Here is a 23,324-nt window from a genome sequence, read left to right as displayed (position 1 = left end):
ATCCTCCGAGCTGACTGTTTTATTGGAGGAGCTCTGTATGGCGCAGGGCATCTTTTATAAGGTTGTGAGGAACCCACCGGCAGCCTTCGCAAAATCATAAAAATGTGAGAAGTCAATGAAAATAACCGGTGACCAGTCATACCTCAGCCAGTTTTGAAGGGATTATTTGTTCAAATGCATTAATTAAAATGGGCTGCATAGCTTGTGGTTCAGTTTGATATGATCATGATTACATTTTGGTTTTTCTATTAGCTTATACTGTATATCTTCATGATGGATTAGTTAGATTTGCTGATTTATAGTTTTTAGTTTTATGTGGTTATCACTTATTTTATTAGTGTAAATGTTTGTCCTCAAACAACATGCAAACTGTCTCAGAAAAGCTGTATGCTGAGTATATTTGAAGGTTCAGGCTGCTTAGACATTAAATATAAAAACTAGAAAGCGAAAATTTCAGAAGAAATTTTATGTGTGCCTATGCCGCTGCTAATCTGTGTAGTTTGCCATTCTTACGGCTGCTCAGGGCAAAACTCAGAAGAGCAGCCATTCTCCACCATGAACTATGGTAAAAACAAACACCGCTCACACTTCACAGATGACAGCTTACAGTTTTGTGTAAAGATGAAGTTGCTTTGTACAGCCCCGATTTGCAGACGCTGTGCACAGAGGTTCATGAGCAGAAGTCCCCATTGTAGCACGGCAGACCCGACAATGTTTGCATGAACACGCTTTGAAGCATTACGTTATGGACCACTTTTCACACATGGTTGGTGTACCCACACAACCGGCTGTAGCTTTTCAACTTACACACACCCAAAAAACAGCCGAGAGAGCACAGACAACGCCCGAGAGGCGTGATTGCAGATGCCACTCAGGTGGGTCCACCTCCCCTGCAGCGGCACTGCAGACCACGCCCCTCCACACACATCAAACACGTAAAATAAATATTTATGCACTTTCGCATTCACTTTTTGTCTTTTGTTATTTTTACACAGTGTTCTGAATGATGAGCAATGGTCTACAGCCAATCTTGTGTATTATTATACAAACTTTGGTTGTAAGATTCAGATAACTATTTAATAAAAGCTAAATATTTTATATGAGAGTAAGAAAGAAAAGTATCTCTTTGTGTCCACCTTTCTCTGTTAATGGCCTACCTGGCCCCCTGGCAAAAGCTTTGCTAGATCCGCCCCTGCACAGTTACCAGCTGTCAGCTACACAAAAAAAGGAGCTTGCTGTTTACAGGGAGTGCAGAATTATTAGGCAAATGAGTATTTTGTCCACATCATCCTCTTCATGCATGTTGTCTTACTCCAAGCTGTATAGGCTCGAAAGCCTACTACCAATTAAGCATATTAGGTGATGTGCATCTCTGTAATGAGAAGGGGTGTGGTCTAATGACATCAACACCCTATATCAGGTGTGCATAACTATTAGGCAACTTCCTTTCCTTTGGCAAAATGGGTCAAAAGAAGGACTTGACAGGCTCAGAAAAGTCAAAAATAGTGAGATATCTTGCAGAGGGATGCAGCAGTCTTAAAATTGCAAAGCTTCTGAAGCGTGATCATCGAACAATCAAGCGTTTCATTCAAAATAGTCAACAGGGTCGCAAGAAGCGTGTGGAAAAACCAAGGCGCAAAATAACTGCCCATGAACTGAGAAAAGTCAAGCGTGCAGCTGCCAAGATGCCACTTGCCACCAGTTTGGCCATATTTCAGAGCTGCAACATCACTGGAGTGCCCAAAAGCACAAGGTGTGCAATACTCAGAGACATGGCCAAGGTAAGAAAGGCTGAAAGACGACCACCACTGAACAAGACACACAAGCTGAAACATCAAGACTGGGCCAAGAAATATCTCAAGACTGATTTTTCTAAGGTTTTATGGACTGATGAAATGAGAGTGAGTCTTGATGGGCCAGATGGATGGGCCCGTGGCTGGATTGGTAAAGGGCAGAGAGCTCCAGTCCCACTCAGACGCCAGCAAGGTGGAGGTGGAGTACTGGTTTGGGCTGGTATCATCAAAGATGAGCTTGTGGGGCCTTTTCGGGTTGAGGATGGAGTCAAGCTCAACTCCCAGTCCTACTGCCAGTTTCTGGAAGACACCTTCTTCAAGCAGTGGTACAGGAAGAAGTCTGCATCCTTCAAGAAAAACGTGATTTTCATGCAGGACAATGCTCCATCACACACGTCCAAGTACTCCACAGCGTGGCTGGCAAGAAAGGGTATAAAAGAAGAAAAACTAATGACATGGCCTCCTTGTTCACCTGATCTGAACCCCATTGAGAACCTGTGGTCCATCATCAAATGTGAGATTTACAAGGAGGGAAAACAGTACACCTCTCTGAACAGTGTCTGGGAGGCTGTGGTTGCTGCTGCACGCAATGTTGATGGTGAACAGATCAAAACACTGACAGAATCCATGGATGGCAGGCTTTTGAGTGTCCTTGCAAAGAAAGGTGGCTATATTGGTCGCTGATTTGTTTTTGTTTTTTTTTTGAATGTCAGAAATGTATATTTGTGAATGTGGAGATGTTATATTGGTTTCACTGGTAAAAATAAATAATTGAAATGGGTATATATTTGTTTTTTGTTAAGTTGCCTAATAATTATGCACAGTAATAGTCACCTGCACACACAGATATCCCCCTAAAATAGCTAAAACTAAACACAAACTAAAAACTACTTCCGAAAACATTCAGCTTTGATATTAATGTGTTTTTTGGGTTCATTGAGAACATGGTTGTTGTTCAATAATAAAATTATTCCTCAAAAATACAACTTGCCTAATAATTCTGCACTCCCTGTATGAGAGTAAGAAAGAAAAGTATATCTTTGTGTCCACCTTTCTCTGTTAATGCCCTACCTGGCCCCCTGGCAAAAGCTTTGCTAGATCCGCCCCTGCACAGTTACCAGCTGTCAGCTAAATAAAAAAAGGAGCTTGGTGTTTATTTCTCTCAGAAACAGTTCATAACTTCCCTTCAACTCATTCATGTCACCTAAAAAAAAGGTAAACCTGTTTCTCCATCACCAGTTCAGCTCTGATGATTCAGTAAGGTCATCTCCTGGTTTCGACCAGCCGCTTCTACAGCTGTGGCTCCAGCAAACATCAGCTGATACTAGAAATTAAAATCAAATGAATTCTAACAATAGCTGATCAAGCTTAAACGTGCTGCTGTTGTTTAGCGCGATAAACAAACAAGAGAGAAAAGCCGATCATTGATCAGTTTCATGACTGAAGTTTGAACAGGCGAGAGAATGACAGGGGAGGCTGTCATAAACTCCATCGTGCTAGCTACCACGCAGTACGAGTTATTATAACTGATTGTAAAAAGTCAGCACAACAAAAATAAACTACACCTAAACTCGGTTTATATCTGACCCAAATAGAGTGCAGGTCATAACTTCTTACCTGAAATTCAGTTCACCTCACGCTCCGACCGGCAGCCGCCTGCTTCTCCTGCCTTCGGTTTCCCTGATCCACGATCTACCACCGGTCGATCGGCGGTCGCCTCGCCGCCTCGTTCCCCACATGTTCTTTCTGACACACACCGGTGGATAGCTGCCCTCGGTTGTAGCTCCGCGTCAGCGACTACCAAACAACTCAGTTATTTTTCCACATCGACCAGCATCTGGACAATCCACCGCCTTTCACTGTTTGTACCGTTACTAAAAAAAACCCCTCATCGGCTCATAAAAACGAAAAATAAGTCCAGCTATGACCCTGAGTCAAAAAGACAGCCAGCTCGGGTTAGCTAGCTACCTGTCTAGCTCTTTGCAGGCACCAAAAACATCAGAGCTAATATGGGATGTCTTGGTAACACGAGCAGATATTTGAAGTTTACATCTGGCCAATCCACCACCTTTCACTGTTTATACCGTTACTAAAATGAATAAATAAATAAATCATCGGTCCATATAAACGAAAAATAAGTCCAGCTAAAACACATACTGTCGGCGAGCGACCGGGTGCTGACACGAGTTTCACCCGCCTCAATATAAGCCAAGCCTGGGTGCTTTTTCACGAAGGGTCGCTAGCGGTGCTAGCTAACTATGCTAGCGGCGCTAGCTAGCTAGCCGGCTATCAGCAACACATAAGAGAACTGCTGCTAAATAAACTACACCTAAACTCGGTTTATATCTGACCCAAATAGAGTGCAGGTCATAACTTCTTACCTGAAATTCAGTTCACCTCACGCTCCTGCCTTCGCTTTCCCTGATCCACGATTGACCTCCGCGTTAGCAAACACCGGTCGATCGGCGGTCGCAGCATGTCCTTTCTGTCATACACCGGTGGATAGCTGCCCACTGTTGTAGCTCCGCGTTATAGCACCACCAAACAACTCAGTTATTTTTCCACATCCAGCTGTAACTCCGATTCTGTGCGAGCATTTGTGAGAGACCGGGGAGGTGAAACGACAGAGAGAGTCCCCTCGCTATCCATTTGCAGCCAAGTGCGGCAGCTAGCTAGGTAGCCGGCTAGCTGTCAGGCAGGACCGACGTCGTCAGAGCACTGTCGCTAAATATGGGATGTCTTGATAAAACAAGCAGATATTTGAAGTTTACACACCTACATTCTCGCCTGAAAATATCTTAAAAGTTTATTTTGTGACCTAGAAACACGAATAAAAGACATATAAAACGAAGTGGTGGCCGCCATTGTTCACTCTGTAGAGGCGTGCTATGAATTGTGGGATATGGAGTTTTCAACACAAGGATAAATCTTTTCGGCTGTACTACTCCCGGTATACCACTAGAGAGAGCCAAGACACCACAAATGAAGTCTGTTTATTTGGCGCCAAAAGATGAATTGGCCTAAATTTGTACTAAATATTAATATTTAAAAAACTATAAAAGTCATAAACACCAAAAGTCACAACATAATAGTCCAGCTCCAGCCGCACAAAATGATCTAACATATGTAATCCTAATGTCAAAACTGTTTGGCAGAGGAGCGCGGGAAAATTTTCACTAAAATATTAATATTTTAAAAACTATAAAATTCATAAACACCAAAAGTCATAGCACACCATTCCAGATCCGGCCGCACAAAATGAGGTAACATATATGAAGCTTGTCTCAAAACTGCGGGGCGTGATACGTGCCGAAATTTAGGCGGAAGATGGAGAATAATAATAACTAGAAAGCGAAAATTTCAGAAGAAATTTTATGTGTGCCTATGCCGCTGCTAATCTGTGTAGTTTTCCATTCATACGGCTACAGACAGCAAAACTCAGAAGAGCAGCCATTCTCCACCATGAATTATGGTAAAACAAACACCGCTCGCGCCTCACAGATGACAGCTTACAGTTTTGGGTAAAGATGAGGTCACTTTGTACAGCCCCGATTTGCAGACGCTGTGCACACAGGTTCATAAGCAGAAGTCCTCTGTACCACGGCAGACCCCGACAATGTTTGCACGAACACACTTTGAACCAGTACGTTATGGACCACTTTTCACACATGGTTGGTGTACCCTCCCAGCCAGCTGTAGCTTTTCAACTCACAGCCCGACACACACCCAAAAAACAGCCGAGAGAGCACAGACTATGCCCGAGAGGTGTGATTGCAGATGCCCCTCAGGTGGGTCCACCTCCCCTGCAGCGGCACTGCAGACCACGCCCCGCCACACATATCAAACACGTAAAATAAATATTTATGCACTTTTGCATTCACTTTTTGTTTTTTGTTATTTTTACACAGTGTTCTGAATGATGAACAATGGTCTACAGCCAATCTTGTGTATTATTATACAAACTTTGGTTGTAAGATTCAGATAACTATTTAATAAAAGCTAAATATTTTATACAGGGAGTGCAGAATTATTAGGCAAATGAGTATTTTGTCCACATCATCCCCTTCATGCATGTTGTCTTACTCCAAGCTGTATAGGCTCGAAAGCCTACTACCAATTAAGCATATTAGGTGATGTGCATCTCTGTAATGAGAAGGGGTATGGTCTAATGACATCAACACCCTATATCAGGTGTGCATAATTATTAGGCAACTTCCTTTCCTTTGGCAAAATGGGTCAAAAGAAGGACTTGACAGGCTCAGAAAAGTCAAAAATAGTGAGATATCTTGCAGAGGCATGCAGCAGTCTTAAAATTGCAAAGCTTCTGAAGCGTGATCATCGAACAATCAAGCGTTTCATTCAAAATAGTCAACAGGGTCGCAAGAAGCGTGTGGAAAAACCAAGGCGCAAAATAACTGCCCATGAACTGAGAAAAGTCAAGCGTGCAGCTGCCAAGATGCCACTTGCCACCAGTTTGGCCATATTTCAGAGCTGCAACATCACTGGAGTGCCCAAAAGCACAAGGTGTGCAATACTCAGAGACATGGCCAAGGTAAGAAAGGCTGAAAGATGACCACCACTGAACAAGACACACAAGCTGAAACGTCAAGACTGGGCCAAGAAATATCTCAAGACTGATTTTTCTAAGGTTTTATGGACTGATGAAATGAGAGTGAGTCTTGATGGGCCAGATGGATGGGCCCGTGGCTGGATTGGTAAAGGGCAGAGAGCTCCAGTCCCACTCAGACGCCAGCAAGGTGGAGGTGGAGTACTGGTTTGGGCTGGTATCATCAAAGGTGAGCTTGTGGGGCCTTTTCGGGTTGAGGATGGCGTCAAGCTCAACTCCCAGTCCTACTGCAAGTTTCTGGAAGACACCTTCTTCAAGCAGTGGTACAGGAAGAAGTCTGCATCCTTCAAGAAAAACATGATTTTCATGCAGGACAATGCTCCATCACACGCGTCCAAGTACTCCACAGCGTGGCTGGCAAGAAAGGGTATAAAAGAAGAAAAACTAATGACATGGCCTCCTTGTTCACCTGATCTGAACCCCATTGAGAACCTGTGGTCCATCATCAAATGTGAGATTTACAAGGAGGGAAAACAGTACACCTCTCTGAACAGTGTCTGGGAGGCTGTGGTTGCTGCTGCACGCAATGTTGATGGTGAACAGATCAAAACACTGACAGAATCCATGGATGGCAGGCTTTTGAGTGTCCTTGCAAAGAAAGGTGGCTATATTGGTCGCTGATTTGTTTTTGTTTTGTTTTTGAATGTCAGAAATGTATATTTGTGAATGTGGAGATGTTATATTGGTTTCACTGGTAAAAATAAATCATTGAAATGGGTATATATTTGTTTTTTGTTAAGTTGCCTAATAATTATGCACAGTAATAGTCACCTGCACACACAGATATCCCCCTAAAATAGCTAAAACTAAAAACAAACTAAAAACTACTTCCAAAAACATTCAGCTTTGATATTAATGAGTTTTTTGGGTTCATTGAGAACATGGTTGTTGTTCAATAATAAAATTATTCCTCAAAAATACAACTTGCCTAATAATTCTGCACTCCCTGTATGAGAGTAAGAAAGAAAAGTATATCTTTGTGTCCACCTTTCTCTGTTAATGCCCTACCTGGCCCCCTGGCAAAAGCTTTGCTAGATCCGCCCCTGCACAGTTACCAGCTGTCAGCTAAATAAAAAAAGGAGCTTGGTGTTTATTTCTCTCAGAAACAGTTCATAACTTCCCTTCAACTCATTCATGTCACCTAAAAAAAAAGGTAAACCTGTTTCTCCATCACCAGTTCAGCTCTGATGATTCAGTAAGGTCATCTCCTGGTTTCGACCAGCCGCTTCTACAGCTGTGGCTCCAGCAAACATCAGCTGATACTAGAAATTAAAATCAAATGAATTCTAACAACAGCTGATCAAGCTTAAACGTGCTGCTGTTGTTTAGCGCGATAAACAAACAAGAGAGAAAAGCCGATCATTGATCAGTTTCATGACTGAAGTTTGAACAGGCGAGAGAATGACAGGGGAGGCTGTCATAAAGTTCAACATCAGTAACTTAGCGCGCACACAGCTGTATAGAAACTCCATCGTGCTAGCTACCACGCAGTACGAGTTATTATAACTGATTGTAAAAAGTCAGCACAACGAAAATAAACTACACCTAAACTCGGTTTATATCTGACCCAAATAGAGTGCAGGTCATAACTTCTTACCTGAAATTCAGTTCACCTCACGCTCCGACCGGCAGCCGCCTGCTTCTCCTGCCTTCGGTTTCCCTGATCCACGATCTACCACCGGTCGATCGGCGGTCGCCTCGCCGCCTCGTTCCCCGCATGTTCTTTCTGACACACACCGGTGGATAGCTGCCCTCAGTTGTAGCTCCGCGTCAGCGACTACCAAACAACTCAGTTATTTTTTCCACATCGACCAGCATCTGGACAATCCACCGCCTTTCACTGTTTGTACCGTTACTAAAAAAAAACCCCTCATCGGCTCATAAAAACGAAAAATAAGTCCAGCTATGACCCTGAGTCAAAAAGACAGCCAGCTCGGGTTAGCTAGCTACCTGTCTAGCTCTTTGCAGGCACCGAAAACATCAGAGCTAATATGGGATGTCTTGGTAACACGAGCAGATATTTGAAGTTTACATCTGGCCAATCCACCACCTTTCACTGTTTATACCGTTACTAAAATGAATAAATAAATAAATCATCGGTCCATATAAACGAAAAATAAGTCCAGCTAAAACACATACTGTCGGCGAGCGACCGGGTGCTAACACGAGTTTCACCCGCCTCAATATAAGCCAAGCCTGGGTGCTTTTCACGAAGGGTCGCTAGCGGTGCTAGCTAACTATGCTAGCGGCGCTAGCTAGCTAGCCAGCTATCAGCAACACATAAGAGAACTGCTGCTAAATAAACTACACCTAAACTCGGTTTATATCTGACCCAAATAGAGTGCAGGTCATAACTTCTTACCTGAAATTCAGTTCACCTCACGCTCCTGCCTTCGCTTTCCCTGATCCACGATTGACCTCCGCGTTAGCAAACACCGGTCGATCGGCGGTCGCGGCATGTCCTTTCTGTCATACACCGGTGGATAGCTGCCCACTGTTGTAGCTCCGCGTTATAGCACCACCAAACAACTCAGTTATTTTTTCCACATCCAGCTGTAACTCCGATTCTGTGCGAGCATTTGCGAGAGACCGGGGAGGTGAAACGACAGAGAGAGTCCCCTCGCTATCCATTTGCAGCCAAGTGCGGCAGCTAGCTAGGTAGCCGGCTAGCTGTCAGGCAGGACCAACGTCGTCAGAGCACTGTCGCTAAATATGGGATGTCTTGATAAAACAAGCAGATATTTGAAGTTTACACACCTACATTCTCGCCTGAAAATATCTTAAAAGTTTATTTTGTGACCTAGAAACACGAATAAAAGACATATAAAACGAAGTGGTGGCCGCCATTGTTCACTCTGTAGAGGCGTGCTATGAATTGTGGGATATGGAGTTTTCAACACAAGGATAAATCTTTTCGGCTGTACTACTCCCGGTATACCACTAGAGAGAGCCAAGACACCACAAATGAAGTCTGTTTATTTGGCGCCAAAAGATGAATTGGCCTAAATTTGTACTAAAATATTAATATTTAAAAAACTATAAAAGTCATAAACACCAAAAGTCACAACATAATAGTCCAGCTCCAGCCGCACAAAATGATCTAACATATGTAATCCTAATGTCAAAACTGTTTGGCAGAGGAGCGCGGGAAAATTTTCACTAAAATATTAATATTTAAAAAACTATAAAATTCATAAACACCAAAAGTCATAGCACACCATTCCAGATCCGGCCGCACAAAATGAGGTAACATATATGAAGCTTGTCTCAAAACTGCGGGGCGTGATACGTGCCGAAATTTAGGCGGAAGATGGAGAATAATAATAATAATAAGAATAATAAATCCGACGAATAGTAATATGTGTGCCTCTTTCCATAGGCACACATAATAATAATGCGGAAGATGGAGAATAATAATAATAATAATAAGAATAATAAATCCGACGAATAGTAATATGTGTGCCTCTTGTCATAGGCACACATAATGACAGAAAAACAAAATGAGGCAACCATACTTGCAGCTACTTAACAGTCTGTTTTACTGTGTTGTTTTTTATAACAGAGGCGGAGGCTACTGCAGGAGTTGGGAGACCAGAAGATCCCCTTTCTGGCACCCTCAGATCGAGGTTTTCAGCAGCTGGTAAGGCCTACTTCTAGATACTGTTAATGATATTTAGACCTCAACTTTAACAGAACTGCAAAAACATGTCTTCTAACTGCTGCTCTCAAAGTTATTTTTTTTTTCCTCAGAGAAACATGCTTGAAATATAATTCTGTTTTTGTCGTATGTTTCTGCATGTCATGGTCAGCATGTTATGACAACACTGAATTGTGTTTCCTAGTGGGACACCAGTTACTCTGGTCTCGTGCTAAGGAAATCATGCTCACTGCCTGCTGAGCTCCATAGCCGGGTGCAGGCAGCGCTGCTCACCCTCAGAAGGAAGGGATGCCTCCTGAAGGATCTGGTTCGTGTTCGTGACCGAGATGTGTTCACCGCTGTGTCACGTGCCCTGCTGGGCGAACCGGGCCATACATATCGCTATCTGGACACACGGCTCTTTGCCATCCCCTGGCACAGTGAGGACATAGACGTCAAAGGACAAAACTGTTGTGACCCAGATCTGAGAGCTGCCTGCAAGGCATTGTGGGAACTTAACACCTTTTTCTGCACTGACGTGTCTCAGCTGAAAGAAGGAGACAGGCTATCACAATCGGCGAAGGGAGAGGCAGAAGCCAAACAAGGTGAAGAGGGGGACACAGAGTCTAAACACAGTGAAGACTCTAAGAATAGTGAAGGAGGGGACTCAGAGTCCAGGCAGAGTGAGGAGGGGGACACAGAATCCAAGCACAGCGAGGAGTGGGACATTGAGTCAAAACACAGTGAGGAAGGCTGCTCTGGGTCTAAACAGGAAGGGGAGTGGGAGACTGAGTTCAAACACAGCACCGAGGAGGGAGAGTCTTCCCAACTAAAGCCAGGTGAAACCAGTTTTGCAGCAGCTTCAGAGCATGCTGAAGGAAAATGTCCTGACTGGGGAGTGAAGGCCAGTGGTGGCACAGAGACTGAACCTGTGGGACTAAAGGCCCAGGAGAAACCTGTGGCCGAACTAAAGCACAGCCTATCAGATTACCACATTCAGGACAAAGAGGAGCATGAGAGTGGCCAGGGCTGTTCTCAACCTAGTCCTCCACAGGTATGCAGCGGTCCAGTAAAGTTCAATGTCACCTTACTCAATTACATGGACCCAGCTGCAATGAGCCAACTCAAAGAGGAGCCGTACTATGGCATGGGGAAAATGGCAGTAGGGTGGCACCACGATGAGAACCTGATCACTCATTCACCAGTGGCTGTTTACAGCTATAGCTGTCATGATGACAAAGGTAAGGGTCAAAGTTAAAATGGTATTTGTCATAACTGTGCACAGTGGATTGAACTGCAGTTTAGATTTATAAAATTAACACTTCAGAGGCTTTTACTTAATATTCCAAAACTCTTATCCAAAGTTATCACGATAATCTTTCACATTTTTGGCTTAAAATTAAGATTCCCTTTTCTCTTTCACTTCAATATCCATCTCATTACTTTATCTCAGTTGCTTTATGGTGGATCAGATGCAGCTAACCTTGTGTGTTATGGCCCTACAGCAGCACTGTAGCAGCTGTAGACATGGCCTCTGGTGAAGCAACCATCAGATCCATCTATGCGATAGTGTCAGAGCATTATCAAATGTCATCACCAGTTCACTGCTGACAGCCTTATCACCGACAGTGCGTCGGGAGATCACAGACGTTTGGATCCGAGCTCTTAAACGCATGCTCAATAGCTTAGTCAAACAAACAAGGCTTATCACATGTGCTGCATCTCATCTAAATCATTTCCTCAAGAAATGATCGATGTGCAATTATCTGATATGGAATAATGAGCCCTGCTTTGATAAGTGATAAGTGTTCCTAGACTGTACTGTATGAATGCGATGTCTCCTAATTATGGAATGCAAAACCTTTCAAGAGCTGATAGCGTTTGCTGGTGGAGTTGAAGGCAAATCTCATTGAAAGAGGAACTTTGCTTTCTAGAGTGTATGAATAAAAAAACAAACAAAAAAAACATGGAAGGCAGTATTTTATTTTATTTAGAGTATTACTCCATATTTGATGTTTTTATAACTACTTGTTTTCAGTTTTAAAATAGTTTTTTTGTACATAATACAATAAAATGCAAAATCCTTCTTTTTTATCATATGGATCACATTAATGACTGATGAAGCTCGTCTTTATTCATCTCACTTTTTAGAATCCCAACAAACCAAAATTTATTAGCATAAATTATAAGTAGTGCGGTTAGTCATTAGATCATTACTTGCACTCTCTAAATAGTGGAACGAGAGCAAACTGTGGTTTCCTGTTGCAGATGGAGCTAAAGGTACAGCTGTAGTCCAGCAAAAAAAAAAAACAAAGTACTGTTGAAGGTGGGAGCTTTGCAGTTTTAAGAGCCTTTGTCTCCGTCTTAAAACTGTAATTTTACAGTATTACGCAGGTGCACTGCTAACTTCTCCCACCACACAGCTGGGCTTTCTTCATTGTTGTTTCTTAACCAGAAACACATGCTCAAGAGGTTGGTTTTAATGATATTTTTTGGGCCATTTCAGTTTTGACCTTGCGAACACAAGCTTGAAACACTGTGGCGCAACACCTTTCCGTGCTTGACAGCTGTCTTTCTAGTTTCAAGTGACCCCACATCTCCAGACTTAGAACAGAAAGGCTGATCATAGCTCTACAGATGTATTTTCAAGTGGATGGCTCTGAGAACTCCCAGAACCGGTGGATTAAAAAGGTACTTATTCCAGAGAAGACAGAAACGCAGCACATTAGACAGCTTAGATGTACAGATATTAAACATTTTGCATGACGCATTCATTTGAGATATCTTTTTCTCACTTCAACTGCCTTTTTTTTTTCCTTTTTTTGCTTGGACTAGAGAAATGTAGAGTTGGTCTTTTTACAACTGCACAGATCCAAAGGAATCTGCTACAATTGAGTGTTTTCCGGCACAGTGGATGATCTTCCACCATTCCTAAGGCCTTGGGGAGAGCTGTCATTAGCTGGCTCTCAGAGCACAATGGCTGGAAATTAAGTTACTATTTATCCGTGCTGAGCAAAGGAAAAGGCAGCTGTGGGGCAGAGAGGCCCAGAAAGAGTTTAGTATTGATTTTGCTGAAGGGTGTTGGCCAGCCAAGCCAAATCTTGTTTTCTTAGTATGCCATGTAAGAATGGAAGGAGAGAGAGGAACAGGGGAGGCGCTTGCAGCGAATAGGTTCAGAAACAGGAATATCATAGGATACATACTGTCCAATAACACACTCTCACACACTCACTAAACAACATCAGGGGCTTTTATCCAACTATTTCCTCTTGCACAGCATAATGATAGCATAAAGATCCTGTGCTAACAGCCAATATGACCACAGCAACACGTATCATCTTTGCTTGGCTGCTAAGTGATTCTTACTTTCTGTAGACAAAGGCTTACATCTTACATCCATTGTTTGGGTGGTATTGATTTAATCATTGCACTCTTTTTTTAATGTGTTAAGCCTTTCTTTAATTTAATTTCATTTAATTTTATTTTCTGGCTACATCATTGGTGATAGATGGCCACTGCTGTAGTATGCTGTAGCAGTTTTTCACTGCATTACCCAGATATACAGGCAAAGATGTGGCAAAAGTGGATAGAAGTATTATATATTTTTTAAATAGCTTCAAAACAAACATGTATTTCCATAAATATTTAAGAGATTTAAATTTAAGGATGCTGCAGTTTTACAATCACTTAAGTCACACTAGGTTAAACTGTCAACCCAAAGCCCCAAATGTGAATATAAATGCAAAATGCAAATGTTACAGTGTGCTGGGCTCTGCTTGACTGACAGGTGAGAGCAGTGAGGGAAGCAGCAGTGATAAGGCCTGCTGGAGGATTGGGCTCAAGGTAGCCTGGGACATCCACACACCTGGCCTGATGCTGCCGCTGGAGTCTGGAGACTGCTATTACATGAGAGGTACTGACGTTTGTACATAAACACACTCGGAGCTACACACATGCACATGTAAACATGTTGCTCGCACAGCTTAACCGCATTCGCCACTATGTCTGACTTTGGAGGGAGGAACACTTTCATTACCCCATGTTTTAGTGTTACTTGTCCCCAATGACCCATGCCAGCAGGATGCACTTCACTCTCACTTTCATGCTCTGTCCTTTTCTTCTAATTCTCTCTGCAGGAAAAACAGAGCTGAGACATGCGTGTTCATGCGTGTGTATGTGCAGAGAGGTTACTTGGCTTGAAAAGCGAGCTTTAAAGTTCCATGAAATTGTGTGCATTAGAGAGGTTAAGAAACCCAAATGTTATTTTTTGAAGTCCTGTGACCCATTCCTGACTATGTCTCTATGGGGAGAACAGACAGCAAGCCACAGGGGTGTAAATCATAGCTTAATGCTTTTGGCTGCAGCAGACACCTCCACCCTCCTCTTTTTGGTCCCATGGGTCTTTCCAAGCTTTCTCATATTTTCTGAGCGCAAGGACATTTATCCACATCACAACAGAGCTTGTGTTCAGCTGGACAAGAAGTTAGCACCCCTTAAAAAATGGCGGATTTATTATTTTATAGAGGCACTTTGCTTTCTTAAGTATATAAAGGTGCAGTTTTGAGGTGGTCCTTATTTCATCAGCATGATGGATTACCGTACTTTGTGTATTTTAATTAAGTGACTAATTCATGTAGTTTGGAACTAAGAATAGACAAAATAAATTTTTTAACTGATATACAGCAGAACATATGTAACTCCAACACTATATAATCATGATATTTGTTGTTTTATTTTATTATACATGTGCTCAACATTTATGTCAAATAAATATAGGTATTTAGACATTGTCATTCCCTCTTTTTTATATTTTTTGTAATACTTCACCAAATGTCTGGACTTATTTTTTAAATTGAAAGATTACCATCTCTTTACACCCACAGAACAAGATGGTATACAATAACTTACTTATGTATGGACATATGTCAAAAATCAGATTTACAACTAATTACAAAAGAAGTAAACATAATTTACAGCAGCTCTTACTTTGTTTTTTTACTGTTTTTTTAAAAAAAAAAATAGTTTGCTTTGATAGTAATATTGTTGTTCTCAAGCCTATAGGCCTCCAATTTCACAATTCCATAGTGGGGGTAAAAAGGAAAAAGAAAAAGCACTGCAAAATATTTTCCCCAAACTGGTCAAGGCAGATGGCATTCCTCCCAGAGTCTGGTTCTGACAGAGTTTGCTTCCTATTAAAAGGGAGTTTTTTTCTTCTCACTTTCACAAATACTTGCTCTAAGGGAGATGACGACTGTTGTCGATTGCTTTTATATAAATAAAATAAAAATCTAGTTTTTACTCAAGCTGCCCCTTCACATCTTTACAAAACAACTGTTTCTAAAACAGGTGTTTTATAAACTAGTTATTCATAGTGTCAGTGGTAAAGTGTAGTTACTGTTTGCCACTACCTTGATAATAGCAAGGTGTTTTTTATAGCTGCACGCACATATGTTCCACATGTGTCTGATTTTCCAGTTTAAAGTTGAATCAGATTACCTGTCTACTGTATCAATGTAATTTTAGAACATCGTCAGTCTTTTCAAATGGACCACTAAAAAGTAAGCAATAGGAAGGTTTTAATGAATTCCTGACATTGAGTCTTTGAAGATGCTGTTTTCATCTGAGAGCAACGATGTCTGTACCTAATATTCAGTCTGACAGGGCTTGAAGCCGACCTCTTTTAGCTGGATAAGATTTACAATAGAACAGTCAGTTTCAGGCCAGCTATGATAATAGAGTGATGGGCTGTTGTGCAGACCATTCTAATGGGACTTGACTGTCGCGGATCAGTGGGGATTTATGCTCCACTTGGTGAGTACGCCCTTGAGAGGCCAACTGCTGCACGACGATAGCAGCTCACAGAGTCCTCGGCAGTCTGTGGCTTTGTCGGCCTACCTGATTTAAATGCTTGGCACAATGCACAAACACAACCATATGGAAAAAAAAACAAACAAACTTAAAATTATTTCGTTCTTCAATAGAAAAAATTTGTTTTATATACAGTATACAATTTTGTGTCCTAAAATACTCAGAAGTTTTCCTTCACAACATTATTTTTACATACTAAAATCCTAAAACTAAACCAATCGCGAGACAAACAAGTCTTGTAAGACATGCAACACACACACAAACTCTATATTTTGTCACTGAATCTTAAGTTTTTCATGATTTTTTTGGGTGGCAACTGACACATGTACGAATAAAAAACTGGATGTTTCACCCCGCCATGTCAAGCACACTCGCGTACACACAGGCAGAGTGGCCAGTGTTAAACCAAGTGTTAAGATATATTGTACCAGTGTTTTGGTGACATACACCGTATGATAAGTAGTTTTGTGGTATTAAAAGAAAACTACAATGGTGTATAACCACAGACACCGTAATGTATTTTCAGCACCATTTGTCGGCGGCTGGCCCTTTTGAACTGCTAATGTCTGAGCTGCTGGAGGCAAATTGAATCACCATCATTTCCACCCAAATGGAATTTCAGTGGTTAAAAAAGAACAATGCAAGTCTTGACACCGGGCCTGTTCAATAATCTGATTTCCAGCTCCCAATGCACAGGGGGACTGGAGAAAAGACTTGACCCAATATATTTAAAAGCCTGCTTCCTGGAAAAGGAGGACAAGTGGCAGCAGGCACAGGGGTTGAAAGAAAGATAAATATTTATTACAGTTATTGAGTTTGCCTCTACTCCCTCCTGATCCCACTGACGCATCAGACGCGCCAAGAAAAGAGCAGATTGATGGAGATAATTTGTTATTGGATATAAACAGTTTTAAAGACGCAGAGTAATTCTGCCCAGAGACCTAATCCTTCACAATCTCATCAGGGTGAAGAAAACACCGGCAAGTTGTTTTGTTTGTCACCATCTTTTTTTTTCTCCCACCAAACAATAATATCTTCCTCCCAAAGCATTTGGCTGTTTGACTTTCAAATCACAGGCATTAGCCGGTGTACTCTTGCTCAAGGCGGGTGTAAATATGCACATGTGCTGTGAATGACAGCTCTGTCATGGCTAAATTAATTATTGTTATGAGGCAAATAATGGCAGAGCTGAGAAACATCTATACACACAAAGAAACACATGGAGGGATACACAGGAAACAGCAGTAAGGCCTCTTTGTAAAGCTTGTGTGATATTGGACAAATGTTTGTTGGTATGGCTCTTCCATCTTGACAGATTGAGCTCGATCTGGTTTTGTTTGGTAATTAAAATTATACTACAATGCTGCTCACTCTATTTGATTCGTCGGTGCTGGACCAAGCGCAATCTGTCTGAGAGTATAAGATGATGTAGTTGTCATGTTTTTTTTACTCTCTGTCTTTCCTCTGTTTTCTGTCATAATCTTTTCCTTTTATGCTTCTTTCTATTCTTTATTTTAATTATTAAAAAACACAACATCAGTATGGGATAAACATTCAGTTCTGGTGTGAGCTCTTGTTTACTCTTCGCTGCTCTTTTGATAACTCTCATTGGTGATGTCATTGTGTTTTGATAGTTTTCTCTTAACTGTATTTACCAGATGACCTGAACAGTACCCACCAGCACTGTGTCCTAGCTGGAGACACTGCACGCTTCAGCTCCACACACAGAGTGGCTGAGGTGAGAAGTCAGAGAACAGATTAAACTCTGTTCTGAATCACTTCGTAAAATGCTGTATGGTCTACCGACAGCCTCCTTTGGAATTAATAAGGAATGCTGCTATGCTCTTTTATTGAAAGACTGTAAAAAGTTAATAAGTAAATAATATTCAACATTGTATGCTGAAGAACTTTGTTGTCCTCTTACAACCCTTTTACTGAGAAATAAAACAGAAAAACGAATGGTCTTTCTCTGCAGGGTATGACGATGTAAGTAAAGCCACTGCAATATATCCAAACATACTACAAAATGTTTTTAAAAAAATCATCAGACTGCTAAGGAAAAATGTGCATTCCCTGGCTGGTTAGTGAGTGGTTACTAGTAGTCAGTAGTTGAAATTGGTCTCAAAGATGCGATGCTGCACCAAAACCTTTATGCAATTCCTTGTTATTTGCTGCAGTCTTGATTGGTGTGGAAACTTGGAAAAGTAGAAGGGAAAACAGAAAATAGAGACTGTTTACTGCAATTAACACATTTCAAGAAGATCAAATTTACTTTGAAAGCAAATGGTCTTCGTGCAACATCATCTTTGAAACAGCCAGCAACCTTCTGTTAGAGTCACAGTAGTGAAAACAGTGAATGTGGCATGATTGGAATTATAGTTGCAGTATTCAGTGAACTTGCAGTTTCGTTGCCATTCAAATGGTTGCTTCAAAGACAGGGACCAGGTCTGCAATCACTTGCAGTAAGTTACCATCTTCCAGGCAACTTTTGTGTGTCAAGACTGATAAATTGGCAATACTCGGTCTGCTATCAGTCTGCCATCACTTTGTGAATGGGTTCACGTTACATGCAGTCTGTTTGTGATAGCAAGGCGATTAACTGTGATTAAAACTGTGGCAAAAATAACAAATCTGTTGCTGTCTGTTTCAAATCTGTCTACATGTGCAGAAATTAACATTAAAGAGAAATTCACAAGAACTACTTACAGTCCAGCCAGAGCCTCATAGTTTTTAAACAGAAATTCAGAAATTCTTCTGCAAATAGTGATGTAGTTGTACAGGATGAGGTGGAGTGGGGAACATACATAAAATAATTTTAATCTCCTCTGATTCCACAGAGAAGTTAGGCTAGTATGTTAGCATGTTAAACCACCTGCCTGACATTTTGTAGGTCCTACTCATGCTGTCAAAGCACCTATTGCCCATTAGAGAATCAACATCTAGGAAACAGGTTTTCCTTGGCCCAGGATGCCCATAGGATATCCTTTGGGTTTTATAGGTTGGGGTCATGGAATGTGCATGTTCCAGCGAAGCCCATGGACTCACTTGTATTAGGATGTGGTCAATTTTTAGGTCATACCAATGCCTTGGGTTCTTACTGATGTTTCTCAAGCTGTTCTTGAGCAATCCAGCTGGGGCAAATTGTCAAGCTGGGGGAGGCTGCTGCCATTAGAAAATGCCCTCGGCATTGGGATGTTTACTTGTTCTGCAGCTCTCTGTAGGTGCTTCATGTAGAAGCAGCGTCCTTATGAATTTTCCCAACAGAACATTGCACTTTAACAAATAGTTCACCTGTTCTGTCTGTGATTTTAATGTTAGCAAGTAGACAGCTTATTATTTGGGTAGTTTGACTAGTATATGCATATTTTCTAGGCATGCACCTAGGGTTAAATGTATTAAATTTCTCACAAGCACTGCAGTTACACTCTGTTTGTAACACAGTCTGTGTTGTTCCGATCAGTGTTCCAGTGGAACCCTGACCTACATCCAGTCACGTTGCCGGGAGGCCCTGTCCAACCTGCACACTGACCCCGAGACAGGATCCCATAGGCTTGTGGCTCTGCTGCCGGCAACGCTACAGGACTGTGAGGAGATTCACAATGAGGTGGGGAGATGGTGGTGTGTGTTCACATGAATGTGCATATGTATGTACACGTGTGTCTGTAATATGTGTGTTTTGCACATTGGACCTTTCTTTGATTTTATTTGCGTTTTTTAAATGTAGTTTTAATAGCATTGTTAAGCTATTGTAGATGAGCTGTATGCACCACATCTGAATCAGTTTTATAAATCTGACTTTACTTTTAGGGCCTTCTGAGGCTACTTAATGTGAATATGTGCCAAGAGTTTAGACAATAGGATTCCAGTCTTAAGTTTTAAAGACTTTATTCCTTTACTTTTTTTAAGAGTTCATGGCCCTCCTGGCACAATCTGAATTGTTCCATCTGGTCCAAAAAACAATTAAGAACCATCTGCAAATATGACAGGATTTTTCAGGACCGCATCACAGAAAGTATTGTGGAAATACAATGAAACCATTATCTGTGATTAATAACAGTTTGTTTATTTATTTATTTTGCTTTTGGTTTTGCATTGTATAGATTTGTGCACCTGTGGATAGAGTCTGGTGAACTTACATTTAATGAAGCCCTTTGGTTGACCTTGTGTTCTTTGATGGGACAATCACCCTACGTAACTTTAAGTTATCTGTGTGTTAAATCTTTCCATGTCAGTCTCCCAATGAGTCAAATGATGTCGAAAACAAAAACAACAAAACACATTCCAACAGAAACTCTGAAAATCTGAAATGAAAAGCAAATATGACAAAGAGGAAAATCGTGTGCTTTAAACCTTTTTTTTAAAAAACTTTTTAATCCTGGTGGATTCTGGTTGATTCTATTTTATCTGCATTATGACACTTGTGTACCATACTGGAAGTAATCTGATAGCAGGTTAAACATCTGTACATGGCAGGATGGACGCTTGCCAGCTTACCACCTTACCACCTTCTACGTACCTTGTTGTCTCTGCTCAGGGAAATGGCTGCAATATGAAATCCAGGTTGTTTTCATTTGTCCTGGCCTGTGATGGATCGTACAGCAATAGCCTCTCCATATGTTTTTCTAAAAGATGGAGTCAGGCCCCTCTCCACTCCTTAACCCCTTTTTATACAGAACAATGAGTGATGCTGGCTTGGGATATGGAGGGATAGAGGGAGGTCAAAAAAGAGGAACACGAGTGGCTGTCTGCAGAGCCACCAGCATACTGTGTTCACTTGCTGCAGGCCAGCAGTTAATATATCACTTCACCTCTCCCTCTTTACACCCTTTGGCCCAAAGTTCACATCCAAGCTGACACTAGCACCCACACCCCTTAGCAGGATACCATGACAGATGAGTCTGACGTAAGGTTGTTTAAAGGTTGTAGACAATATTAATTATTCAGCAGAGCCAAACAATAGCACTGTCTGGGTTGGGAGAACTGCTGTGCTAGTTGAGTTAGCAACTGCTAGTTTGTTGCTTGTGGCACAGGATTACTAAACATTGGTTTATTCAGGAAAACTGGACTATTTATAAAAGAGCAGGTGTGTGTGTGAGTATTTAAGTAGGGAGGGGTACTCTCGGGGGCTCAAGCCTACCCTACCTGGCATTCTCAATGATCGATGTGGCCATTTGTTTGGAGTTGCCCACGAGAGCAGAACACCCACTTAAATGATGTATTGTTGGTGGAGTTATTTATGATCACGGCCCAGTTTGGCTCTTGGTGGGTGCATATTGCGCAGGTCGTGTTTGACATGGGCGACTGAGGAGTGAACAAGTCTGAGACACGCAGGCAGCCTGACCTGAGCTGTGCCTTATGGGCCTTTCCTTAAAAAGTGCTAAACAGCAAGCTAGCACTGGCTGACATTCCAGGGATATTGTGCAATGTGGTGCAAGGAGGTGGAGGTTGACATTTGTCACAGGGTGTGGGCCCGGTTTGACGAAGATGAAGTAGAGCATCTGCCATCGCTGTCAGCATTTGGGGGTCAGTCGGGATAGCTAATTGAAGTAAAAATTGAATGGAGACAGAGATAGAAATAAAGAAAAATTTCCCACCTGTGTGTTTGGTCCCTCTCACTGTCTCCTTTTAATCTCACCTGCTGTTTTAGGTAGTGGAGGTAGGCTAACACAGCATCACCGCACCTTCCCCATGTGCATGTTTGGCTTTGAAATGCTAATCCCAGACGCAAATGTCTTGTCTGATTTAAAGCCACTGTGTCACTTCCCAGGTGGGTGTGTGACAGAGTGCCCTGAGGGACCCCCTCTAATGATGCTAGTCCCCCCCACAGTAAATATTGATGGGGGGTGGGGGGGTTCCCACAAGCTTTGGCAGAAAGTGAACTGTACGGAAGCAGTTGTGTGTGACCTTCTGATGTTCTGTTTTCATGGCCAAAACATCTCCACAGGCTGCTTCAGTGTTGGCTTTGCTTTGAAACGCCTTTCCTGAAGGGCTTACAGTGAGAATGTCAAAGTAGTCTTATTAATAAGTATTATTTGTAACAGATCAGTTTATTGTGGTTTGTACTTTTTATCCCTGCTGTAATTTTTACTTGTATTACCTTTACTGCTTGTTAACATTGTTTCTAATTATTCATCATATTGGTTGATTTAATGGGTTGTTTAATTTCTCTGTGCTTTGGTTTTTGGTTTAAAAAAATACTACAATCTACCATCTAATCTAAAATAATTTACCCATAAAAGGGAAAGGTTTTGACCATTTATGAATTTCGCAATGCTTTAGCTTTTGTGTTATTTTTTGAGTATATCATTTGTTCATTTAAAACCCTGCTTTCAAAAAATTTGGGACCGTGTGTAAAATGTCAATTAAAAGAGTCATTTGCTAATTTAAGCCCTGTACTTAACAGAAAATTTACAAATGTTTCAAACTGAATTTCTGTTATCAATTGTATTAGGATTTACCAGCTTGGACAGATCGTCTCTTTCAGGCCTTCAACTTGTACAAAAATGCTGCGACCAGACGATTAACATGAACAGATTTTAGGATTCGAAGATGACTATTTCTTTTGTCTTTAGTCTGAGAGGAAAGAAGAAGTGACAAACATAATTTTGAAGATAGAATGTTATGAGAAAAAGCCTCTATAATTTATGAGTAGTCATTTTAGAAAACCTGACCATTCCTAAGTTTTTTTTCTACCTGTAGGGTGAAAGTAAAACATATATGGCAATCTGTGCGTTATAACCTAGATTGTGTGCGACTACTCTGGCAAATGTGTGATGAGTGTAAATTGCGTTCCTAGTTGCTCACCGGTAACCAGGCTTATATGTGGGGAGATCAGGAAAGGTAAACAGAGGACGGCAGAGTGGGATCGATCACACTCTCATCAGTTCTCACCTCAGGGCCCAGCCCAGAAATTGATTGGACCCGCTCAGGGACTACTGTGAAGGTGTGGAAAAAAAAAATGTTCCTCATTAAATCGGGGGAAAAAAGGGGCTACTTGGCTTTAACTCCACAGTTGCCATGGTGGGAGGCCGGTCAACTAATGTGCAGCTAATGTGTAGTTGGTGTGTCCATCACCTGGACAGATGACAGCGACTGCCTCAGGGGAGTCACTAACTCCCCTCTCACTCCCCCACGCCATCTCATAGAAAAACTAGGCCTAACAACCACTCTCTCTTTCGCACACACTTTCGATCTGTCTACCTGAATAGGTGGCATTTAGTCATAGTTCCCTACTTGGTAACTCTCAGCTGGGTAGCTAGCCTCCAAATGCCACATAGCCAGCACTCCTCAGTAGCTTTAGATGGCGTGCTTTGTGGCTTCCACTGGCCTGCGCAGCAGGGGACTGGCAGCCATGTCAGCTCAAAGTGGAGACACAGGTTGGTTTCTTCTCACTAAAGGA

At 41.8% G+C, this 23,324-nt stretch overlaps 1 protein-coding gene across 5 annotated transcripts in view; it reads left to right on the top strand.

Moving 5' to 3' along the window:
• Positions 1-23,324, top strand: part of fto (FTO alpha-ketoglutarate dependent dioxygenase) — a 123,895-nt gene that overhangs the window by 19,955 nt on the left and 80,616 nt on the right. For all 5 annotated transcript variants that reach the window (XR_002062527.2, XR_265660.4, XM_005447643.4 and 2 more), the window contains exons 2-6: positions 9,983-10,060; positions 10,263-11,298; positions 13,845-13,970; positions 17,584-17,663; positions 19,386-19,529. Coding sequence is in view for 3 of the 5 variants with exons in the window: in XM_005447643.4 (XP_005447700.1) it covers positions 9,983-10,060; positions 10,263-11,298; positions 13,845-13,970; positions 17,584-17,663; positions 19,386-19,529 (1,464 nt within the window). In the remaining 2 variants the exon portion in view is untranslated. The remainder of the gene's footprint in view (positions 1-9,982; positions 10,061-10,262; positions 11,299-13,844; positions 13,971-17,583; positions 17,664-19,385; positions 19,530-23,324) is intronic.

Source organism: Oreochromis niloticus, linkage group LG1, assembly GCF_001858045.2.
Source record: "Oreochromis niloticus isolate F11D_XX linkage group LG1, O_niloticus_UMD_NMBU, whole genome shotgun sequence".
In the NCBI taxonomy this organism is placed as follows: Eukaryota; Metazoa; Chordata; class Actinopteri; order Cichliformes; family Cichlidae; genus Oreochromis; species Oreochromis niloticus.
This window is presented reverse-complemented; position numbering and strand designations above follow the sequence as displayed.